The 24,367-nt window shown below is 40.2% G+C and overlaps 1 protein-coding gene across 1 annotated transcript in view; it reads left to right on the top strand.

Annotated features, from left to right (window-relative positions):
• The window catches only part of CERS6 (ceramide synthase 6), a 112,885-nt gene that overhangs the window by 48,199 nt on the left and 40,319 nt on the right, over positions 1–24,367 (top strand). The window contains exon 4 of the mRNA XM_063292240.1: positions 2,520–2,577. Coding sequence (XP_063148310.1) covers positions 2,520–2,577 — 58 coding nt within the window. The remainder of the gene's footprint in view (positions 1–2,519; positions 2,578–24,367) is intronic.

The raw sequence follows: 24,367 nt of genomic DNA, 5'->3' as shown, positions 1-24,367 counted from the left end.
TGGGCTTTTGCTACCTTTTAAACTTTTCTTATGAGACAGGGAGTATAAACAATAACACCTGGAGATGGTTTGGCAGCCCCTCTTATTAGAGTCTTGATCATAATTTTAGACAGTATGATCTAAAATATTCTTGGCATATTTTTAAGGATGACAGAGTCTCTAGCAAGCAGCACCTGAGGATGGTGTGATGACATATTTGGTCAATACCTTGGGAACTCAGATTAGTGATCCTTTGTTTATGAGAATATTGCTTTTCAGCAGGTATTTTTCCCCCTCCCCTTGGCAGATTAGGGAGGTGTTGCCAGGTGTTGATGATGGAGCTGGTGTCCTCTTTATCTTATCCCTTATAAGGATATAGGTAAGAGGTAAGAGTGGTTAACAATAACAATGATACAATCCACAAATCTTTCCAAAGTAGTATTCTTTGAAGTGTATGTGTGCAGGAATACACAAATTGCCTCAACTGGCTAAATAACACTTTCTGTACAGGTGTTTCTTGGGTGTGCAAAGAAAAAAGAGGTTTACACCATTAACTCCCCACCAATTTTCCATGGTGTCAACACAAGAAGATTTTGAATCTTCTCTTAAAGAGATGCCAGAGAAATTATCTAGAATGTATAAAGATTTTAAAGATTAATATTCAATTGAAGGCAGAACTTTTCTTTTTAGGACTGATGGATAAACAGTTAGAAAAAAGCCATGGAAGATTATTTCAATATATGATTACTGCAGTGAGGTTACTATGCACAAAGATGGAAAGATTTGGCATTACCCACTGTGGAGGAATGGGTGGTGAAATTGACAGAACTTGCTGAGATGGCCAAACTGACTTGCTTGAGTAGAAAAAGCTTGTTATTGATATTCATCAATGACTGGAAACCCGATATGGACTTTTTGCATAAAAAAGAAAATGGTTTTGTGACTTATGGACTTTATGGTTTTGATGATTAGAAAGAATAGGTTATAGAAGGGAATTATGTAATCTTAGAGAGTTTTAATTAGAATTGTATGTATAACTGCCAACAGGGAGATTAGAAGCCACTTCCTTATATATTTTTTCAAGTTTTCTGTTTTTTTTTTCCTTTTTTCTATCTCCTTTCCTTTCCTTTCCTTTCAACATTTCCTTTACTATATTTTTTTCTTTGAATGTATTTCGTATTATGTATGTAAAATCTTTTAATAAAAACTATCTAAAGAGGGGACAAGATGGACTCAGTAACAATATGAATTCAAAACACTGATATAGAACAAAGAATCTTAGTCTGTATGGTTTGCATTCATCAAATGAAGTGAAGGAATTGCTTTAATATTATGCTTGCATTGTTTTGAGAAGATTACTGCAGTCTCAAATCTTACTGTGGAAGCAAATGTATTAACATCAGCGATTAAAACAACAATGCCTTGAATGACAAGCAGTTTCCTTTATTTTTGCCCTTAAAACAGTGTCACAACTAAAATGCAAGGCAGTTATAATAATTACACACTTCGGTGGGCTGAATTAGTGTGCTCAGGGTCACATGATGCAGTCCAGACTTTATTTCTATTAAATTAGACAGAATGAATTTTCTTCCTGCTGCCTCTTCCAGTTCATCTAAATGCTAGCTTATTAACACTCCCACTTTCCTCCTTTTGTCTAAAATGAGGCAGCTTTTCCTATGAACTGCTGATATCTCTCTCTCCTCCCCTCTCCCCTTAGTATTGTACATAGGCAGTCAGTACTGGCCTATTCCCCAGGACCACTGGACTGATGCTTCAAGATCAGCTAGGGAGACTCTGCTTGTAGATAGCACCAATAATGAGATGAGCCATGATTTCTGTTAAAACTAGGTCTGCTGAAGTTGTGAATGTATTTGTGAGTGAAAAAAACAGTCTATGGCTCCTCTTGCCCTCTCCTGCTTTATGTACATGACATCATGGCTCCAGAAATTATTTTGTATGGTATTAGAGGAAATATTAGTTTTTCAGTTGCCATAAAACTTTTTCCCCTTCAGAACAATATGTGCAACTTAACTAATGGGAAGGGAGATATAAGTACACAAGGCATGTTGCCCTCTAGTTACTTGCTTCTAGGGCATATTACCTTCTGCCATTTTTGTGGCCTTTGACCGTGGTGATTGATAAATTATGTGAGCTGAAGTCTGTGGGAGCTCCTAACAAACACCATGCTGTATTAAGATAGACTGTTTTAGGCCACTTTGTTAACAGGAAACACAAACTTTAGTTGAATTTGCTTGACTTCATTTAACTCCCCAATGTGCATTTTATTTTGGTCATGAAACAGTGCTTTACAGGAGAATGAAATCCTGTACTCTGATTTTAGTTTGGAACCAAATAAACTTGATTAATCTTGTTCATTGATATGTATTTCTAACAATCCAATTGCAGACAGTATATTGTTTGATGCAATACATGGGCATTTTGGAATAAATCATTGTGGACATTTCTATATTCTGTAACTTGAATTCTCAAGTCTACTTACCACAAGGTTATTAAGATTATCTATTTTATATTATTTGCAGGTGGAAATTTACATTTCATCTTTACATATTCACCTATGGATCCCGACTCTTAATAAAGGTAAGATGCTTTGTCTTTTGGGCTAAACCAAATTGTCTCATGGGTGTAGGTTATAATAGCCTTATGAATACTTATAAAGGAATTTAGAATGGATCTTGGGGAAGATATGAAAAAGGTGTTAAGGAGGAAATTGGACAAGACAGTACATACAGTAGTACATAAGGTACAAGGTAGTACATAGTGCAGAGATAGAAGGAAACATGAGTAAGAAATAATTCTGCCCTGTTTTTGTTTAGTATAAGATGAGACAGAGAGAAACTTGGACAGGCTTTCAAGACTGATAGTAGCCTTTCAAGGTAGGCCAGGTCAAGAAATAGGCAACCCAAGGATTCCAGAAAGGCTACTTTGTTTTGGTAGGGTATGACAGAATTTTGAAAGCCTGTCTGAGTTTTTCTCTGTCCCAACTTATACTAAACAAAATCACATCAGGGTTATTTTGAGTTTCTTTCTCATGCTTCCTTCTATCTCAGGACTGTGTATTATCTTGTCTAACTCCTTCCTTATTATCTCTTCCATATTTTCCCAAGATTAGTTCTAAATTCCTTTTCAATACCATGTAGATATGGCTGATTTGAGGTAATTGCTTTGAGTAAGTGACTCAGTAATTGTGGAGGCTTCAGTAAAGGTCAAGTAGCTGATGGAAATACTTGTACAGCTTCTTGTTCTTTCTTTTCTATTTATCTTGGTTTTTTTACATCTCCTGAAATAAAATATGTATGGTTTTCTTGAATTATAAAAATTTGGTCCAGTCTAGTGATTCTTTGAATGTAGGACCATTTTTAATGCATACATGATACTTCCATACCTTTTGCTGGCCATAGCTGGCCTATAAACCTTTTGAGTTGGCTTAATGGATGTTACCTGTTGAGTGTCCTGAATTTTAGAAGATGCCAACCTACTTCATAAAAAATACATCTAATTTAAACAAGAAATGTACTACTGAAATGCTGTAAGATACTGCTAGAGGTAATTTTGTAGAAATTGGGGGAGATCTTCCAGGGATAAATATCAGCTTCCTTGCATCATCAACATGGAATAAAACGTGTAGAAATTCAGAGACAGAGAGATCATGATAAGCACAGACTCTGCTTTTCACTCTTAAAAAAAAGTGGATAAAAAACCCTTCTTGAACACACTTCTATTAATTTATTAGCTTGCTTGGCTAAAAAAAAATGTGGACAGGATTTTTTTAAAAAAAAATTAGCAACCATTAGTAAGACCTAAAGACAACATCTCCTGAACTCTAGGTAGATTCCTAATTTGTAGACTCTTGCTGACATGTTTGCAAGAAGCTGTTAGCCAAATCACAATTGTCTCTTTAAAAACATGATTCAAAATTTTTAGATTGGCTGTAAACATAGACTGGTTGATTGTGTCATTTTCGAGCTTTTTTTACATATGCAAAAGATTGCACCATTTTGCTCTGTGAAGTATGATTTCAGCTTGAATTCACATAGGAGTCTTATGTTGGTTGTGTTCTTTTAAAGAAGTAACTATTCCTTTGCATGCTCAAAACATAATATGACTAGCTCTAATTTAATATTTGCTTGAAGTAGCTGTCATTTGGTAACTGTGAGATGACATACAAAATATTTCAGGAACCCCTAGCTTTTTCATACGTGCCCAGTCAAATGCAGCTTAGCAGAGTTCAGCGTCTCTTTTGATAGCATGGGCATTGTTTTATTTGCTTTTTCATTTTGATTTATGTCGACTGAATTTTCTTGTGATGAATATACTGGCTGAAACTTACCCATATTTCACAGCTTGCAATTAATGTTGCAAACTATTCAACTTTTCTTAAACACGTCTTTATGCAGAATAGGATTTAGGGACATTGTCTGCCCTAGATTACCTGTTAGATAACAATTTGGCAGAACTGTGACACTAAGCTTTTCATGTTTATACATCTACTCACCCAACTGCCAAAAAAACCATAATGGTAAATGCAAAGGCCTTCGTTCTTCCAGTTCTCATTTCTATTTAAAGAGAAAAGATGTTTCCTTAATGTGAAGATTGAAGCAGGCAAGATGGAAAACAAAGAACCTGGGACTAGACAAGACGCTTCTGTAAAAACAGGGCAGGTACCAACAACAGCCAAGTCTGAGAAATAGGCTCATAAAGTCTGATATGATGAAAAGGCAGGAAAAAGAAGCAGGATTCTCATTTACTTGGGGCACTGTTGGTTTATTAATACAGTGTAGATTATCTGGAGTGAAAAAAGTGTGCCATTCCTTGTAAAAAGGTTTTGTCATAATTAACCTACCCTTCATTACTCAGAATATTTAGATATTTTTAAAAAGACCAGTCATCTAGTGCCATCGGTGAAAAGCAAAAATGTTGACTGACTTTTTGCCCTACAGAGACTGGCAGTAGGGAAAGTATATAGCAAAAGAGGTGTTCTGCACCTTCTTTCATTGTTCTGTATTCCTGCTGCCTTTGCTGATCTTGGAGTACTGCCTGTCGGACACAGATTCCACTGCCCACTCAAACAGCAAGGACCAGTGGTAAAGAAAGATAGTCATGACATGTGTACAGTTAACTAAATAGAATACCTGAACTATCTTCAGACATTTGGAAGCTTCCAGAAAAACAAATAATCAAGAGTAAGTTTAAACCCAAGCCACTGCAATTAATCTTATTTAAAGGCTCCAACTCTCATTCTGGGGTAGGCTTGGATTCAAAGCTTTACTGCAGGTATGAAGTAGCCTTAGTAATGATGAAGAGCAGCTTCTATAGAATCTAAGCTCGTAGCCCTTTAGATAGCCCTTTATACTAGCTTTGAGGTTTAAATCCTGCTTCCTTTTCGTGCCCTTTCATCGTATCAGACTTTATGAGCCCATTTCTCAGACCTGGCTGTTGTTGGTACCTGCACTGTTTTCACAAAAAAGTCTTGTCTAGTCCCAGGTTCCCTGTTTCCTGTCTTGCCTGCCTCAATCTTCGTATTAAGGAACCATCTTTTCTCTTTAAATAGGATTTAAGCCGAGAAGAGACGATTGGTGTGCACAGCACAATTAACCTGTGCTGTGCACACTCAAGCATTAAAAAGGAGAATTAAGTTGGATATTCTTATTTAGCAGTTGACAATCCCACTAGATTCTTCCCAAATTATATTTGCATTTTTTAGAGGGATGGACGCCTGGATCTGCATGAGAATTGTGTGGTGGGATTGTCGATTCCTAATCTTGTTTTATTAGATGTTGAATAGTCTGACACAATAGACGGCTGAAGAACCCATAGAACTGGACAGGTGACAGGAGTGGAATCCAATATAGTGATCTCAATTCCTATTCTAGAAAAGTATAATGGTAATATTGTCAAAATCCACCAAAAGTTTCCAGAGAATCAGATGTTGTAGCCCCCGGTCCCTTTCCTGTCAAAAGCCAGCCATCAAAGCAATCAAAATAGGCTCCGTGCCAAAATGAGGCCTATGTTTGGACTGAACAGATCTGAAAATTAAAGTGCCTAGAACTTTAAAACTTCTAGCCACTTTATTGCTGACATTGCATCAATATACTCAATATCTGCCTTTTAACTCTTCTCCAATATGCTCTCTGAATTAAAGTGCATATCTGGGTTCTGGCAGCAGGGCTTAGCCAGAGAGCATCTGGAATAACACAAATTGGTACCTCGGAATATATTCAGAGATGTGTCTCTGTTGCCACTGAATTAATCAGAAAGCCCCCAGACATCCGGAATTAGCTATTAAGTCTTCATGAGTAGAAGTTGTTACTTCTAAGCCGATTTGGATTCTCCGCTTGTTATGCACTAAAAATTCCTTCTGCTGAGGCCAAAATCTGAGGGCAATGTCCTGCATTTCTCAGTTGTTGTAGGGAAATGTGCTACAGTTTTTACAGCAATAAAGTGAAGCAATATACTTGTACATGCATGTAAGAAACATGGCCAGACAAGTTTTCCAGATCCTGGTTTCTTCATATTTAAAAATACTTGTATATGAGTTTGCCTATGTGCTGCAGAAGACTGCGGAGTAACATGAGAGTTTCCTGCCTGCAGTGTGCACTATTACCCTAACTCAGTTTTGGAAACTGATTATACTCATAGAAGTACAAAGGAATTGTGCAAGGAATCATTTTGTTTGGGTTAGAGCCACAAATCAAAAACTGGCAGGAACAGAAAGCAGAATTAGAGTAGACAGACAAGATTAGCAAGATGAGAGTAACCTGAGAGCCTATTCGTTTGACTAGTTAGTACAGTATTACACGAAGTCACAAAGAGTCAGAAGTGACTAAACAAATAAACAACAACAATTACTTTAATTATAGTTCATTAATCAAACCCCAGTCATGTAAAATATTGAGTAAATCAGGCATCATATCTGGGTCACCTGCCTTTGAGAGTCCTACCCATATATTAACATTATAAATAAGTCTATTTAATTATAATGTAAAGATAGAAGCACTGTCTTTGATTAAACAGTTTCTATTAAAGATTATTGGTTTTGAATCATGTTCTAAAGGCCCCATGAGGAAACAAAAACCTGGACCATCCTCGCCAAGAAGATATATTCCTGGATTATTGCCAACTGCATCATTTGTAAAGGCCTTATATTTCGTCTTAGTAGGTCAGTTTAACTTGAACATAGGAAATCTTTTAGTTCCTGAGGGTGCTCCATGTGGCAGATCAAGCTTTGAGAGGCACACCAGTTTATGAGCAGATGAGAGCGTGTGTCTTCAAACATAGACATACTCAGAGGGCTTCCCTACAAAATTATACCTATGTACACTTAAACCCTTCCTTCAAAGACAAACATCCACACAGATCTGCCAACACCCCCTTTCCCATTGACTATCACCTGCCTCTCCTCTTGCTCTTTGCCATCCGGTTCCATCTCCTCCTCTTGCCCCCTGTCTGCTGCCACCATTTTCTCCTTGCTGTGACTGCCGTTACTGCCCCTCATTGTTGGCCTTTGCCTTTATCTTGCTTTTGCCACCTACCAGTCACATAAATGCCATTTAAAAAGGAGGGCTTTGCCCCTCTATTTTTCTGGCTACCAGGAAGCTGACTGTTGCTATTTGTTGAACTAATGCCTGCCTGATACTTACCATTCTCTATCACCCCGTATGGCAATATTGTCCCTCTTCCGTTATAAAGTTCCATAGGCTCTCAGTTGGCACCAAGTAAGATGAAAAAACTCAGTCAGTTTTGAGCCTCTAATTCATCTAGATATTTTGCAGGAATTCCATCAGTCTTTCTGTGTGAATATTTAAACGTACAGACACACAATTTGATCTTTTGTTTGTTTGTCTGAAATTGTTGACTCTTCTTATACCTTGAGGAATAGAACAGCACCACTGCAGTTCGAAATTTCTTTGGTAGTCGTACACCAGTGACAAGGTAAATTCTTGGAAAAAAATTTTCTCCCTGTTAATTTTCAGAAACTTTTTCATGGTGCTCTAAGAGGTCGTTTTGTGAAATTAGCAAGAATGCTTGTTACCTTTCAATGGATGCTTGTTATTTTGGGTGTTTTTAGTAGCTGCCTGAGTTCTGCAGTCATTCCCCTCATTCAGCTGATTACTTGGAGGTTTTCAGTGATTGCTCTGAATACATTTCAGAAACCCATGAAATCAATACATTATTATGGTCACACATTCATGAATGAGCTTCTGGATGCAAAGGAAAACTTTGTTCATTTCTGAAGAATTAATATAAAATATACTGTAATACTGTAGAATCAGAATATAGATATCTATTTCCCTGTGAGATTATGTGTGTCAGGTGTAATCTGCTGAAAAGTGAGAACAAGATACTCCTATAGTCTCCTGTAGCTTCTGATGAACATCTGAGCTGGTCCTTAATGTCAGAATTCCAGGTTGAGTGGGCAGAGTGATTTCCAGAGGTTTGCATATTTTTAGAGTAGTGGTTTTCTCGTCCCATGTAGATTTTTTGGTACTTTTTTTTTGCCAGTATAACTTGAAGTAGTGAAAGTTTCTTTCACTGGAAGAGATAGTGGGGATGCATACTTTTTCATAAAAATCTTCATGGGGGGAGCAGAATCCTAGCATGGCAAAAAATGCTGTTGCTGAACTAGACATTTTTTAAAAAAGAGTCTATGCTTAGTCTCTTAGTGTAGGAGAAGAGCTGTGTTAACTGTGGTAGCTGAATGAGTCTGGTAGCATCTTTTCAGACTAACATAGTTCATTAGGAGAGCCAGTTTGGTGTAGTGGTTCAGGCACCAGGCTAGAAACCGGGTGGCCATGAGCTCTAATCCTGCCTGAGGCACAAAGCCAGCTGGGTGACCTTGGGCCAGTCGCGCTCTCTCAGCCCTAGGAAGCAGGCAATGGCAGACCACTTCCAAAAACCTTGCCAAGAAAACTGCAGGGACTTGTCCAGGCAGTCTCCGAGAATCAGACACAATTGAACAGATTAAAAATAGTAACAACAACAACAACAACAGCAACTTGAAAGTGGTAAGAGCTTCTTTCACTGGAAGAGATAGTGAGGATGCATAATTTTGTCTCAGGTGGAGATGAAGGAGAATATCCAGGATGACCCTGTTGCTTGTATAGAATTCAGAGCAAGCCTGATGCCTTTCCATTCCTTTTGCTTCATATGATGATTGTTTTGCAGATATCAGTGAGATGAGTTTTAAGGACTTAGCATCTTATGCAATTATAGGAGTCAGTTTCAACAAAGGAGATTGTTGGAACCCTTGATGTACCTGGAGTGTCTTCATGTAATGTATTTCCTTGAAGAACAAGATAATCTACAAAATTATTATGTTCTGGGAAGACTATCATGATCACTTCAGCAAAGGATCATTACCTTGTCGTGGTGCTGGAGCTTGAGCATCTCAATGATGCCATGAGCTAAACCGTGAAGGGAAGGTCATGACAGAGAGGTCAGACTAAATGCGATCCCTAGGGAAGGTAATGGCAACCCACCCCAGTATTCTTGCCGTGAAAACTAAATGGATCAGTACAACCAGAGATATGTTGGTATATCATCGGAAGATGAGACCCCCAGGTCAGAAGATGGTCAAAATGCTATTGGGGAGGAACAGAGGATGCGTTCAACTAGCCCCAGACGTGATGATGCAGCTAGCTCAAAGCCGAAAGGACGGCTAGTGGCCGACGGTGTTGGTGGTGAACGGCGAATCCGATGTTCTAAGGATCAACACACCATCGGAACCTGGAATGTAAGATCTATGAGCCAAGGCAAATTGGATGTGGTTATTGGGGAGATGTCAAGATTAAACATAGACATTTTAGGCGTCAGTGAACTGAAATGGACTGGAATGGGCCACTTCACATCAGATGATCACCAGAACTACTACTGTGGACAAGAGGACCACAGAGGAAATGGAGTAGCCTTCATAATTAATAGTCAAGTGGCTAAAGCAGTGCTTGGATACAATCCAAAAAACGACAGAATGATCTCAATTCGAATTCAGGGCAAGCCATCTAACATCACAGTGATCCAAATATATGCCCCAACCACAGATGCTGAAGAAGCTGAAGTAGAGCAGTTCTATGAGGATCTGCAGCACCTACTGGACAACACGCCTAAAAGAGACATTGTTTTCATCACAGGAGACTGGAATGCTAAGGTGGGGAGTCAGATGACACCTGGAATTACAGGTAAGCATGGCCTGGGAGAACAAAACGAAGCAGGATATAGGCTGATAGAATTTTGCCAAGACAACTCACTCTGCATAACAAACACTCTCTTCCAACAACCTAAGAGACGGCTTTATACATGGACTTCACCAGGTGGACAACACCAAAATCAGATTGACTACATCCTTTGCAGCCAAAGGTGGCGGACATCTATACAGTCGGTAAAAACAAGACCTGGAGCAGACTGTAGTTCAGATCACGAACTTCTTCTTGCACAATTTAGGATCAGACTAAAGAGATTAGGGAAGACCCACAGATCAGCTAGATATGAGCTCACTAATATTCCTAAGGAATATGCAGTGGAGATGAAGAATCGATTTAAGGGACTGGATTTAGTAGATAGGGTCCCGGAAGAACTATGGACAGACGTTCGCAACATGGTTCAGGAGGCGGCAACAAAATACATCCCAAAGAAAGAGAAAACCAAGAAGGCAAAATGGCCGTCTGCTGAGACACTAGAAGTAGCCCAAGAAAGAAGGAAAGCAAAAGGCAACAGTGATAGGGGGAGATATGCCCAATTAAATGCAAAATTCCAGAGGTTAGCCAGAAGAGATAAGGAATTATTTTTAAACAAGCAATGCATGGAAGTGGAAGAAGACAATAGAATAGGAAGGACAAGAGACCTCTTCCAGAAAATTAGAAACATTGGAGGTAAATTCCAGGCCAAAATGGGTATGATCAAAAACAAAGATGGCAAGGACCTAACAGAAGAAGAAGAAGAAAAGGTGGCAAGAATATACAGAAGACCTGTATAGGAAGGATAACAATATCGGAGATAGCTCCAATGGTGTGGTCAGTGAGCTAGAGCCAGACATCCTTAAGGTTGAATGGGCCTTAAGAAGCATTGCTAATAACAAGGCAGCAGGAGACAACGGCATCCCAGCTGAACTGTTCAAAAGACCGACAGGAAGCTCTGGCGTGGGCTGGTCCATGAAGTCACGAAGAGTCGGAAGCGACTAAACGAATAAACAACTCAGCCCAACCCACCTCACGAGATTGTTGTTGTGGGGAAAATAGGAGGCGGGAGGATTAGATATGTTCACCACCTTGAGTTATATATAAAAAATGGTGAGATCAAATAATAATAATTTTAAACTATTATTATAATTTCTTATGAAGGAGATTATCCTTGAGAAATATAATATAAAGAAATATTTGGAGCCACAGTTTTGCTTGTTTTTGCTTATTTTTACTTTCCCAATTCCCAAACAGAATGTAAAAATTCCACTGCAATTTAGTTGTGTCTGTTGGAATCTTTTGAACTTTTTTGCTCCTAAAAGAAAGGGCTGCTACCGAGATTCTACAAAAACCTCTAATTCCTTATTTATTTATTTATTTATTTATTTATTTACATTTTTGCTGCTAATCCATTTTTGAGCGTTTGCCAGCATGTGCAACTCTTTCTGAATCCTTTAGTGTGGGGGTGGACAATTATTTGATATTGAGGGCACATTTAATATGATTTGGGGGGACAAGAGCCACAGGTGTTCAGGAATGATGCAAGTCGGTAAGCAGCATCACCCAAGTAGATGAAACCAAGATTGTTTGCTTGGCTCAGCACTGACTCTGGAGGAGGAGGAAGACTCTTGTTTAAAATTATGTGACAAACTCTCCTGCTACTTTTTGGTAACTGTGCTTTCTTGTAGCTCTGTAGTCCCAACACAGAGGCCTAGAGACTGCAGGCTACCTCAGACCCTTTAGATCACCTAGCCCTGCTTTAACAAAGCCCTGCTTTAGCATCACTCAGCAGAATAATTCTGCTCCTGAGGAACACAGTCTTATTTGAATTACTTTCCATTTCTAAACATACTACTAGGCTATTATCTACACACCCATTCTTGTCTGTGAGATCTTGATCATGATGTTGTTGTTTATTCGTTTAGTCGCTTCCGACTCTTTGTGACTTCATGGACCAGCCCACGCCAGAGCTTCCTGTCGGTCTTCGCCACCCCCAGCTCCCCCAGGGACAAGTCCGTCACCTCTAGAATATCATCCATCCATCTTGCCCTTGGTCGGCCCCTCTTCCTCTTGCCTTCCACTCTCCCTAGCATCAGCATCTTCTCCAGGGTGTCCTGTCTTCTCATTATGTGGCCAGAGTATTTCAGTTTTGCCTTTAATATCATTCCCTCAAGTGAGCAGTCTGGCTTTATTTCCTGGAGGATGGACTGGTTTGATCTTCTTGCCGTCCAAGGCACTCTCAGAATTTTCCTCCAACACCACAGTTCCAAAGCACCTATCTTCCTTCTCTCAGCCTTCCTTATGGTCCAGCTCTCGCAGCCATATGTTACTACGGGGAACACCATTGCTTTAACTATGCGGACCTTTGTTGTCAGTGTGATGTCTCTGCTCTTAACTATTTGATCAAGATTTGTCATTGCTCTTCTCCCAAGGATTAAGCGTCTTCTGATTTCCTGACTGCAGTCAGCATCTGCAGTAATCTTCGCACCTAGAAATACAAAGTCTTTCACTGCTTCTACATTTTCTCTCTCTGTTTGCCAGTTATCAATCAAGCTGGTTGCCATAATCTTTGTTTTTTTGAGGTTTAGCTGCAAGCCAGCTTTTGTACTTTCTTCTTTCACCTTCGTCATAAGGCTCCTCAGTTCCTCTTCGCTTTCAGCCATCAAAGTGGTATCATCTGCATATCTGAGATTGTTAATGTTTCTTCCAGCAATTTTAACTCCAGCCTTGGATTCCTCAAGCCCAGCATGTTGCATGATGTGTTCTGCGTACAAGTTGAATAGGTAGGGTGAGAGTATACAGCCCTGCCGTACTCCTTTCCCAATCTTAAACCAGTCCGTTGTTCCATGGTCTGTTCTTACTGTTGCTACTTGGTCGTTATACAGATTCTTCAGGAGGCAGACAAGATGACTTGGTATCCCCATACCACTAAGAACTTGCCACAATTTGTTCTGGTCCACACAGTCAAAGGTTTTAGAATAGTCAATAAAACAGAAATAGATGTTTTTCTGAAACTTCCTGGCTTTTTCCATTATCCAGCGGATATTGGCAATTTGGTCCCTAGTTCCTCTGCCTTTTCTAAACCCAGCTTGTACATCTGGCAGTTCTCGCTCCATGAATTGCTGAAGTCTCCCTTGCAGGATCTTGAGCATTACCTTACTGGCATGTGAAATGAGTGCCATTGTTTGATAGTTTGAACATTCTTTAGCGTTTCCCTTTTTTGGTATGGGGATATAAGTTGATTTTTTCCAATCTGATGGCCATTCTTGTGTTTTCCAAATTTGCTGGCATATAGCATGCATTACCTTGACAGCATCATCTTGCAAGAAGAGAGCCTAAATCTCTTTTTAAACATCTTTTAAAAACATACCAAACAGCCCTTAGTTCATGAAGGAGTATTTCCTAACATATTTGAGGCATGCTTATAAATAAAATAGGCATGCCAATAAATAAAACAATATTGGGAGCTGATTTTTTTTAAATGCAGTTTTTGATTTGTTTCTTTATAAAGTTGTAGTATTTCTTGAATAAAATGTTTGCTTCCTTGCTTTTCTCTTCAACCTCACCTTTCTTCCTCCTTCCTTAATGCTTTCTCCCTTTCTTTCCAATTAATGAGCTACAGTGTCCCTCAGCTGATTCGTCTGTATGACATTCTGTCTGACCCAAGACTACCAAGTTGAACTGGACACTCTGTTGCCAAAAACTATTTTGGCCTGTTTCTCTCTCCTTCCCCATAGATAATGGCAGTAGTCCATATTTAAGTCTGGCATGTGTTTCAATCCTGAGTAACCAGATTTTTAACCAAGATCTACTGAGGGAAGAAATAATTTTGGGATGTTTTCTTCTCCACTTTCATGTTACCCCTTCTTAGACTATGCTTGAAGTCTTTCTCTGCTGTCCCTTTGAGAGAGGATAGAACCCTTCGTTTTATTTATTTATTATTCAAATTTTGTTACTGCCCATCTCCCCCAAAAGAAGGACTCTGGGTGGTAGTTGTTTAGTTGAAACAATGGCTGACTCCTAAATTGCCTCCTGCTTTGGCACATCATTTTGTATGAGCTCTTATCCTTGATTTTGAAGAATCTTTCAATGAATACTGTTTCCCAAGCTCTGTGTTTCATGAAGCTCTTCTCCCTCTGCTTTCTTCCCCTTGGAATGATCTCCCACCAGCTCTTGCTGGTTTCTCTAGTTTTTGCTTTGCCTTTCTGCCTCTGACTTTTTTACCCCTGTATTTAGCAAGGAAAAAAAAGAAAGACTGCCTTGGGTTTAGCTTGAGTCATGGTGAGAGAATTCATGCAGTTTTCTTGGCAGCATTATGGAAGTGCAGGTAGTCCTCAAGTTATGACCATTCATTCAGTGACCTTTCAAAGTTACAATGGTGCTGAATGAAGGGACTTACGACTGGTCCTCAAAGTTCCGTCCGTTGCAGTGTTCCTGCAGTCACGTGAAAATTCAGGTACTTGGCAATAGGCTCACACTTACAACCAGTTGCAGCTTCCTGTGGTCACATGGTCGCCATTTGCGACCTTCCTTCCAGCTTCCCACAAGCAAAGTCAATGGGGAAGCCGGCAGGGAAGATTGCAGGTCACTCAGGTAAGTCTCCCACCCCACCTTTCTTCACTTGCATGCACCATGCCCTCCTTCCCCAGAGTTGCTGCACTCATGCACACACTTGCACCCAGTGCTCTCTTTCCCAGGCCTTCCTGCACTCACACAGCATCCACCAGTGCCCTCTTTCCCCGGCCTCCCCCACCCCCCCGTGGCAGGTTGGAGAATTGTTATGTATTAGGAATCCTTTAAACAGTCACCCTAGTTGAAGTCAGCATCTCTTTGATCCCAGGTGGCACTCTCAGTAGTTGATCACATTTCCCCCTATTCTCTGTGAATAATCTACAGAAGTCCTAAGCTTTTGGAAGTTCACATGCTGACTCTTATACTTGTGAAAAATTCCCCTGGAGAATTAAAAAAAAGCATATAATGTAGCCTCATTACCAGCAACTCATTTGTTTATAAACGGCATTGTCTTTAGTGATTTTAAATTAACCCTCTACATTTTATAAAAACTCCTTTGAACCTTGCAAAGGAAAATCACATTTTTCCCAGTAATGGATAGTTACAATGTATTTTGCAATAATCATGATTAATGTTCATGTTGTACCTGAAATGTGAATAAAACAGCCTGAATATTTTTGTTTTCCTTCAAATATGCATATAAGAAAGTCATCATGTATACCTGCTGCATACTTCTTCTCACATGAAATACATCATAAAGTAGTCAATGTCGAATAGTTATAGCAATAGCTGGGAATGTAAGGGAAGAAGCTGATTAAGCTACCTGTAGTTCTAGCTGTGAACAGGCTGTGGAACAAGAATAGGCAACCTTTGAGGTCAGGTGCAGACTGAGAATTCTGAGAGCATTTGGCGGGAACATTCCCACAAGATGGGAGTCGTGGGGTACTTGCCTGTTTCCAGAACGGCTGCAAAGATGGGCATGGTCAGTCCCAGAACACCCATTTAGCAGAAGGTGAATGCACTCCCCAGGAGGCTCTCTGTGATGCAAAGGCAGTTGCTGCAGGTAAACCAGACGCTAAAGGTTGGGGGTTCCCTTTGTGGCATACCAGCTGCTGATTTCATTGTTCTCGTTTTTTTAAATCAGATGGGGCAGGAAGCCACATAGACACTGAGAAAGGTATTTGGAGCCACATCAGTCCCTTTGAGTACTACAGTGCCTCTATTTGCCAAATAGCTTCCTGTGAGAGGTTCTTTTGGGAAACGGTACAAGCCACCACCATACAGACTGGTTTTATCCTCCCTGTGTTTCCATGGGGGCTTTTATTACAAAACAATTAACAAACATACTTATGACTAGCATTTTACTATATCTTTACTAATGCCTATCTATGTCTTTATTTTATTCCCACACCATCTGTTGCTTGAGCTTGAACCAAAGTCTTTAGCCACCTTTAAGCCCCCTGCAAGTTGGCTTCTGTCAGCTGCTTTTCCAAACTGATGCCAAAGCGTTGGCTTTGCAGTTTCTCAGTCTGTGCTGTGGGAGAAAGGAAAGACGCTTTCCTCGCTGCTGGTTGGCTGAAGCTCCTCCGCTTTGCTGCTGGAGTGGTGAGGCTGCTAGGCTCTGCTTCTCCCATCAGCTTATCTGCTGCTGGTTTGGCTGCTCCTCCTTTACCCTCAATTGTTTGTTGAGCTGACAGCTGCTCCACTCCTTCAGCTGCAGATATTTCATTTTGGCCCTCCCACACAACACAAACCTTCCTCCAGATGCACCCACATCCTGGTGCTCTCAGCATTTTGTTTCTACAGTTGAGATCAGGTGTGGTCAATGTCCCTCAGATTGCCTAAGGTCCTAGGGAGAGAAAACAAACATTTTCTACGTCTTCTCATAATGTGTCTGAAGTAGGATAATTTGAGCCTGCTCATTTGTGCCTCAAGTGAGAACCCTGGGTTGATTTGTTCAATGATCCATTTGATTGTTTTCTTGGCTGCCCACAGTATTCTTAGGAGCCTTCTCTAACACCAAAGTTCAAAAGTGTCAATATTCTTTCTGTCTTGATCCTTCAAAGTCCAATTTTTGCTTCCATAGAGTGTCACAGTGAATACCATGGCTTGCATTGTTCTGCTCTTTGTAAGTACAGACACATCACAGCATCTGAATATCTTTTCCAAGGCCTTCATGGGTGTTCTACCAAGTGCTCGTCCATGGCATATTTCTTGACTATTGAATCCTTACTGTTGATCATTGATCCTAAAAAGCAGAAGCTGTCTACCAATTTGATATTTTCATTATCAATTCTAAGGATGGTTGTTGGAATTTGGGTGGTCTGCATTCTTCTATGCTGCAATATTATTCTGGAGAGTTTTCTATAAGAGGGCCAGTGACTGGTTCTTCAGGCATATACTAAAATAAAGCTGATGTATATCCTGTTTTCTTCTGTTATTATTGTGATAACTCAGCATGATTTATCATCCTGTATGATAATGATCCTGAACTTACTCAAACATACAAAATTTCAAAATGGGCTTTTGAGAAAATAAAATTAATTTTTCCAACAGTGAAAAGCATTGGAGTCAGTACTAAATCTATCTGAATACTAAATCACTTTAGAGAGTTGTCTGAAGATTCTTCTTTTATCACTTTTATCCTGAACTGATGATTTTTGACAAATTGTCAGTACTTTGATCATTAGGGGTGATGACCAAGAAAAAGAAAGAAAAAAAGATGAAGCCTGGTCCTTCAGTAATATACCAATTTGATATAATTTATTCCATGATTCTGAACTACAACAGTTTTTAACATTAATGTCCTAGAATATTAATGGCCTTTTTGAGGTTAATAAACATGTAGAAGAAAAGAAAAAGAGAAGCATTAGCAACATTTAGGCTTAATATTGTACATCTTAAGCAGAAAAAGTCAAGGAGGAAAGAAAATCTTGATTGGCTAAACCATTGTTAAAAATAATGAAGGACAAGCAGAAGGAGTAAATTACATCTTAAATACTGTTCACCTTTTCATCATGCAGATCAGTGATTGAATCACACTGGCAAATCAAGGCTTAGCATATGTCTCTATTTATACATTTTTCCTGGTATTCTCAGTTTGAGGAAGATAGAACTGGAGAACAAACATTTTATTTCCTTCCTGTTGTAAACACTGGGCACTTGGCCCATTGTAAATGAGAATAGAAATCCAGGTGCTGATGGAGTGCAAAAGAGTACTCAGAGTAAATTAAACACAAAGCAGAGGATAATCCACAGCAGAGGATAATTAGCAAGCAACTATCCCTCTCTAGATCATGGTACTATTATCACCTTCATTTATTTATAGGCTGCTCTACTCATAATAACTCTGGGCAGTGTACAATACAATGCAACACAATAAAAGCAAAAAGAGGCAACATTCTGGGGGTTAATATGCCCAACCCATTAATAAAAATTCCCAGAGAAGGCACAAACTGTTATGGCCTGTGTAAGAATCTGACACAATAGCCCCAATAATGACCTGACTCATGCATCCATTGAAAATGCAGAATTCAGATTTATTATTGAAGATGTGTACAGAATAAAGGAAAAAGCCACAACTAAAGTTTTCTGCTCAAACTACCTAATTAAAAGCAAACAGGCAAGCCAGAATTCCCCTCCACATTCCTTCCCCTTTGCCCCAGCAGTCCAGCATTCCACTTCTAGATGTCTCCAGCTGATACAACCTTGAAATCCATCATTAGATGGATTAAACGCTATCCTTTCTCACTCTCCTTGATTCCCCCCTCCCTTCTGGTGCTTGACACGCATTGGCTCAAACTGGCAGAGAACATGATCAGATGATCTACCAGTTCTTTGATCGTGGATTGTGATAGCCTGCTGGACCTGTCTTCTGAGGAGGAGGAGGAGGAGGAAAAGCCGGGGCTTCTAGGGATGATAGACCTGGAGGGGGTGATTCCAGCAGTGTGGAAGCCATTCCCTCGACTCCGGCTGAGACAGATCCAGCAAGCTCCCTGGACCCACTGATGGCCGCTCAGACGTTCACCCACCCAGCCCCAGCAGAGGCAGGCTTTGGAGGTCCCGCAGCAGAGGGCCGAGCTCTGCAGGTCAGAGAGACTGGCCAAGAAGCGGCCGGCAGGAAAGCGGACCCCAGCAAGCACTGTCCCATGGCTGTGCTTCTGGGCGGGCTCAGCGGGGCTTCTTTATTGACCTCCCTCCCTCCCTCCCTGAGAGAAAACGCTGCCGAGAGCAACTTTTCAAGCCTCAGCTCTGTCGTCTATACCTTGCCGGGCCGTGCTTTGAACTCCAGATTCCACCTCAGCATGTCTCCGGTCTTCTCCTTTGGATTTGTCCTTTGTTTACTGGATTCCTGGTCTCAACCCATGCCCAGCCTTGACTAAGTTACAGTTGCCATTTTTAGCTAGAGGTAAAAAGGACCCTTTGCCTCTAAAAGTTGTGCCTGAGTTTGCCTATTGCTGGACTGTGGCAGGCATCCAGCTTTCCATCTTGCTGGCTGGCAGCCAGCAGTGCTGGCATAGAAAACATACTTTATGAGTCCAGTACCAGGCCTTCAGAGCTGTTCAAGGGACAGCAGAATTGGGGCCACTTGACCATCTGGTGGGGGTGCTATTTCAAAAAGCAGGCACCACAATAGAGAAGGCACATTGCCTAGGTTCCATCAGATAACACCATTTTAGGGGCCGCGGTGGCTCAATAGTTAAGACGCTGAGTCAGAGGACCATTAAGGTTGGCAGCTCGGCAGTTCGAAACACAAGAGCACAAGCCGCGTGACAGAGTGAGCTCCCATCAACTTGTCCCATCTCCTGCTAACCTAGCAGTTCGAAAGCATGCAAATACAAGTAAATAGGTACCACTTTGGTGGGAAAATAACAGGGACATGAAAGGAGCCCCCTCGGGCGTCCCCCAGGCAATGGTGACGTCACCAGCAAATCCTTTCAACACAGAAGCGCCTTGGTAGGTGCTTCTGACATGAAGAAAACCCCACTGTTTTAAGGATGGGACCCCAAGCATGTCCACCCTGTCAGTGGGAGAGAGGCAGTCCCTCAGCCAGGCTCTACACCACGAAGGGATCTATAGGTCATAACAAGCACCTTGAACTGCACCCAGAAACCGGTAACCAATGCAGATCACACCACATAAGTGTTACATGGACATACCATGGTGCATCCATAACTCCATGTACCTTTGCATTCTCAGTCTATCTGATAGCCTTTTCTGTTAAATTACTTTTAGTAACGGAACAAGAACACAAACCATTTCTTATATGCAGCTATGTTACACATCACCTGTGCTATGACAGTCATATCCAGGCTCTGCATAATTAAATACAGTAAATTATGCTTACACTATTCATTTTTTAAAAATGCAGTTTGTAGTTAAGTTTCCTATCTATCTTCTCTACCCCCTTGGTCTTATGCAGGGGTTCTTAACTTTTTTGTGCCATGGACCCCTCTGACAGTCTAGTGCAGTGTTTCTCAACCTTGGCAACTTTAAGATGTCTGGAATTCAACTCCCAAGATTCCCCAGCCAGCATACTGGCTGGGGAATTCTGGGGGTTGAAGTCCAGACATCTTAAAATTGCCAAGATTGAGAAACATTGCTGTAGTGAAACGTACAGACTTCTTCTGGAAAATTTATAGAAATGCATAAAATAAATAGATACAGAATGTATTACAAAGGAAACCAATTATGCTCAAATACGGTTATCAAAATATTTTTAAAAATTATATAGTAAGATTTACTGACGTTAACAACATCTTTGGAGTCTAAAGGCTATAAATTACTTTGTTGCCCCCTTTACTGAATGAAGAGCTGTATTTCAGAGATGAATGAAAATAAAGTTGCCGGGTTGTTGTTGTTGTTTTTTTACCATCCAAATTCACAGACCTCTTGAAATCTATCTACAGACCCCAAGGGGTCCACAGACCCTAGGTTTAAAACCCCTGACCTTTCTTTCTATTGCTAATTTTCCTTGACAATAGCATTTTGTTTGAGTAATGTTAGTGGAAACTGAAGATACACCAAAATCTGCATTGTTAAAGGGTTTGCGGAAACATTTCCTTGAGCCTTTTTATTTTGCAGTCAGTCCAATAAAAGCCAACATTTCTGCACCCTGAGCTGGTCTTGAAGTCATGCAAACTCTAGTGGGGTGAATGGAGGAATATGTTAGCAGTGTTTTTTCCCTTTTTCTTATTACTTTAAGTGACTTTTTTGTCACTTTTTTGTACTTATGAATGCTTTTTTAAACGGAAAGCTCTTTTCATCGCTTTTTTTGTGGGGGTGGGGGTGGTATTTTTTTAACTGAACCTATTCCAAAGTTCAAGGTAGTGTTTTTACCCAATTATTATCAGCCTGAAAGACTCCCACCAACTTCTCTTTACAGCACACTGAGAGGGTAGATTGGTGGGGATCTGTTATATTCTAGCACAGCAGGTGGAAGGACATAGCTGACCTTGGCTAATCTTGAAAAAAGCTACAGAGTAGGAACAGATTAACACTTAGATGGGAGACCATGAGGAAATCTCAGGACTATAGGTTACACTGTTAGAAAAATAACCTGGAAAAATGCAGTAGCAAACCATTTTTCTACTGTTGCTGAGAAAACTATACAGCTACTTTCATGTAAGAGTCAAACTCAGCTTTAAAAAATGCTTTGCCATACCTGTTGTGCATCTAGCCTAGATGCATAAAAGCCAAATAGATCAACTTGAAGAAATTGACATAGTCCTATTCCCTGCCTTTCAAGTGAAGGGAAATTGGAAGATGAAATAGAGTTCAAATTGGAGCATTGCTATGCAGAGAATAACCTTCAAAAAACATTCAGAGACTTAAATTGGGACAGGTTACAGTTGTTAGGAATGCTTGTCAGAGCTAGGGTTTCAGAGCCTTAACTTCTAGATTCAATGCAAAGTATTAATCATTGCAAGCAAAATAATTAGAGGGCTAGCGCAGAAGTATGATAAAGGTATTTTCAGTCAGTAGGTAGAGATATGATAAAGGTACATATAATCATGCGTAGTATGGAAAAGGTTGATAGACGTTTTTCTCCCTCTCTTAACAATATTAGGATCATCCAATAACACTAAAGGCAGGGAGATTCAGGACCTATAAATAAGTACTTCTTTATAGAACTTGTAATTAAACAGTGGAATTTGTTGCTGTCAGATGCGAGTAATGTCCACCAGAGAGTTTTAAGAATGGATGAGGATTTCCTGGAGGATTGTGCTATCAGTAGCTACTGGCCTACTCTTGATGGATATTGGTACCTCTGAGATCACAAGCAATGTACCTTAAATACAACTGCTTAAATATAGCAAAAAAGGGCTATTGACCTCTTGTCCCTGATTATGAACATCCTGAATTCATCTTGTTTGTTTGTTTGTTTTCTATCCTGCCTTTATTATTTTTATAAATAACTCAAGGCAGCGAACATACCAAATACTCCTTCCTCCTCCTATGTTCCCCACAACAACCTTGTGAGGTGAGCTGGGCTGAGAGAGTGACTGGCTCAAGGTCACCCAGCCAGCTTTCAGGCCTAAGGAGGGACTAGAACTCCCAGTCTCCTGGTTTCTAGCCCGTTGCTTTAACCACTAGACCAAACTGTCACAGAGATCTAAATGAGCTGCTGGCCCTGATCTATCTGAGTTCTTATTTATTCATTTGTTTATTTTTATTTATTTTATTTCAATTTATATGGCTGCGCATCTCAAATTCATAATCTTGGGCAGCTAACAACAATTAAAAACTATATAAAAAACAAGAAATAATATAAAAATCATACCAGTACAATCAGCAAAGTACAAAAAACACCAATGCCATTTAACACAGCCACTACGTAGGCTCTAACACACACCTGGATCCCCAAGCCTGGTGACGAAATCATGTCTTTAAGGCTTTGTGAAAAGCCAGTAGGGTCAGAGTCAATTTAATCTCGGCGGGGGGGGGGGGGAGATGTTCCAAAGGGCAGGCACCACAACAGAAAAGGCTCTCTTCCTGGCCCTGTCAGATGATATTCCATAGTAGACAGTACTTAGTAGAGCATGCCTATCCTGCCCAACATCACGGGACAGGTAGACATAATTGGGGAGAGGCAGTCCCTCAAATAACTCAGCCCCAAGTCATCTTCTATCAAGGAAGAATTGACCATCACCAGAACCCAACCACACATCACTTCCCAGGAGGCCTTAGCCAGCAGGAGCAACATGGATCTAATACACAAGTGGCCAACTCATAGTCATGAGAACCTTGTCCACTTCATCAGGGCCAACAGGATCAAATTCCTCTCAGATAACCAAGCAGGACTGAACCCCAGTCTCTCCATAGGATCTGCTCCAAGGCTGGAGTCCAGCTTGGAGCAAATCCAAGCAACTTTGTTCAACAGGTACCTAGGATATTCTTCACAGTGGCCTTGCAGGTAGACCTTTGAACTCACCCAAGAAGGCCTGGGTCACCATGAACAAGGCTGCCAGACAGCTATCCATGGACACAATAAGGGTGAAGAAATACTAATGTTTCACCATCTTTACTGCCACGAGGTAGACCTTAATAGCGACTCTGACTCATGCTTGGTTGGGTTCACTCCTCATCACCTTCCAGTGATGCAGTAGGCACCTCTTTCCCCTTTCATCTCCCTCAACACCTCTGTAAACTAAGGGAGTTATGGGATCCACAGGAGGAGAGAGGACCCATGGGCACAAACTAATCGAAAGCTCCTACCACAAACTTATTCCAGGCGTCAATAAGGGCCTCGTTCTAGCATTCTTCTTATGTTATTACTGATGTTGATCTATATTAAAGTGTTGCATTTTCCTTCTCTTACCCTTCACCCACCCAATCCTAATCTAAGCTAAGCAATAGTCCTGATATTTTGTAAAGCTGCAAAATATGTCAAAGCCCAAAGTATTAGGCATTCAAGATTCTTTTTCTGCCTCTGCGTAATATTAGATACTTGGTTTCATGTGTATTTGAATATACTGTATAAATGTGTATATTTGTGCCTTCAAGACAGTTTTAACTCCTGGTGACTGCCTGGAAAAGTCCCTGCAGTTTTCTTGGCAAGATTTTTTTTTTCCTAAACTTTATTAACTTCAGAGATAAAAGAAATTACATACAAAACATTAAGCACAATAATAATCAAAATTAATTAAAAAATACAACGATCAAAGAGAAACACTGGAAAGAAACACTATGAAAAAAGAAAAAAAGGGACATCACATATACATACAGTACAACATACACAGTTATACACAAAGAAGAAAAGACTTCCGACTAGCCGAATTATAGATATATCTAGATTTAAGCAACTCTCTTGCTACTAATTGTATATACAGATCACCATTATTTCTATTCCATAGAGTCCTTATTATGAGAAACTCAGAGTCATTACGTCATCTTTTTCTGTCTCTAGCAGGTAGTCCACAAATGGTTGCCATTAATCCATAAAGCTAACAGTGTTTTTATATCTTATCAAATCCGTTAGTTTAGCCATTTGGGCCAGGTCCAGTAATTTAATTATCCAATTTTCTACTGATGGTATTTGTAGATCTTTCCAACATTGAGCGTACAGTATTCTGGCAGCTGTGATCATACAGTATATAGGAGCAAATTCCCATGTTTTTTCTCTAATTCTTCATCCATGATACCTAATAGGAACAGTTCTGGTTTTTTTATTATCCTAATTTTAA

Source organism: Candoia aspera, chromosome 1 (assembly GCF_035149785.1).
Source record: "Candoia aspera isolate rCanAsp1 chromosome 1, rCanAsp1.hap2, whole genome shotgun sequence".
Lineage (NCBI taxonomy): Eukaryota > Metazoa > Chordata > Lepidosauria > Squamata > Boidae > Candoia > Candoia aspera.
This window is presented reverse-complemented; position numbering and strand designations above follow the sequence as displayed.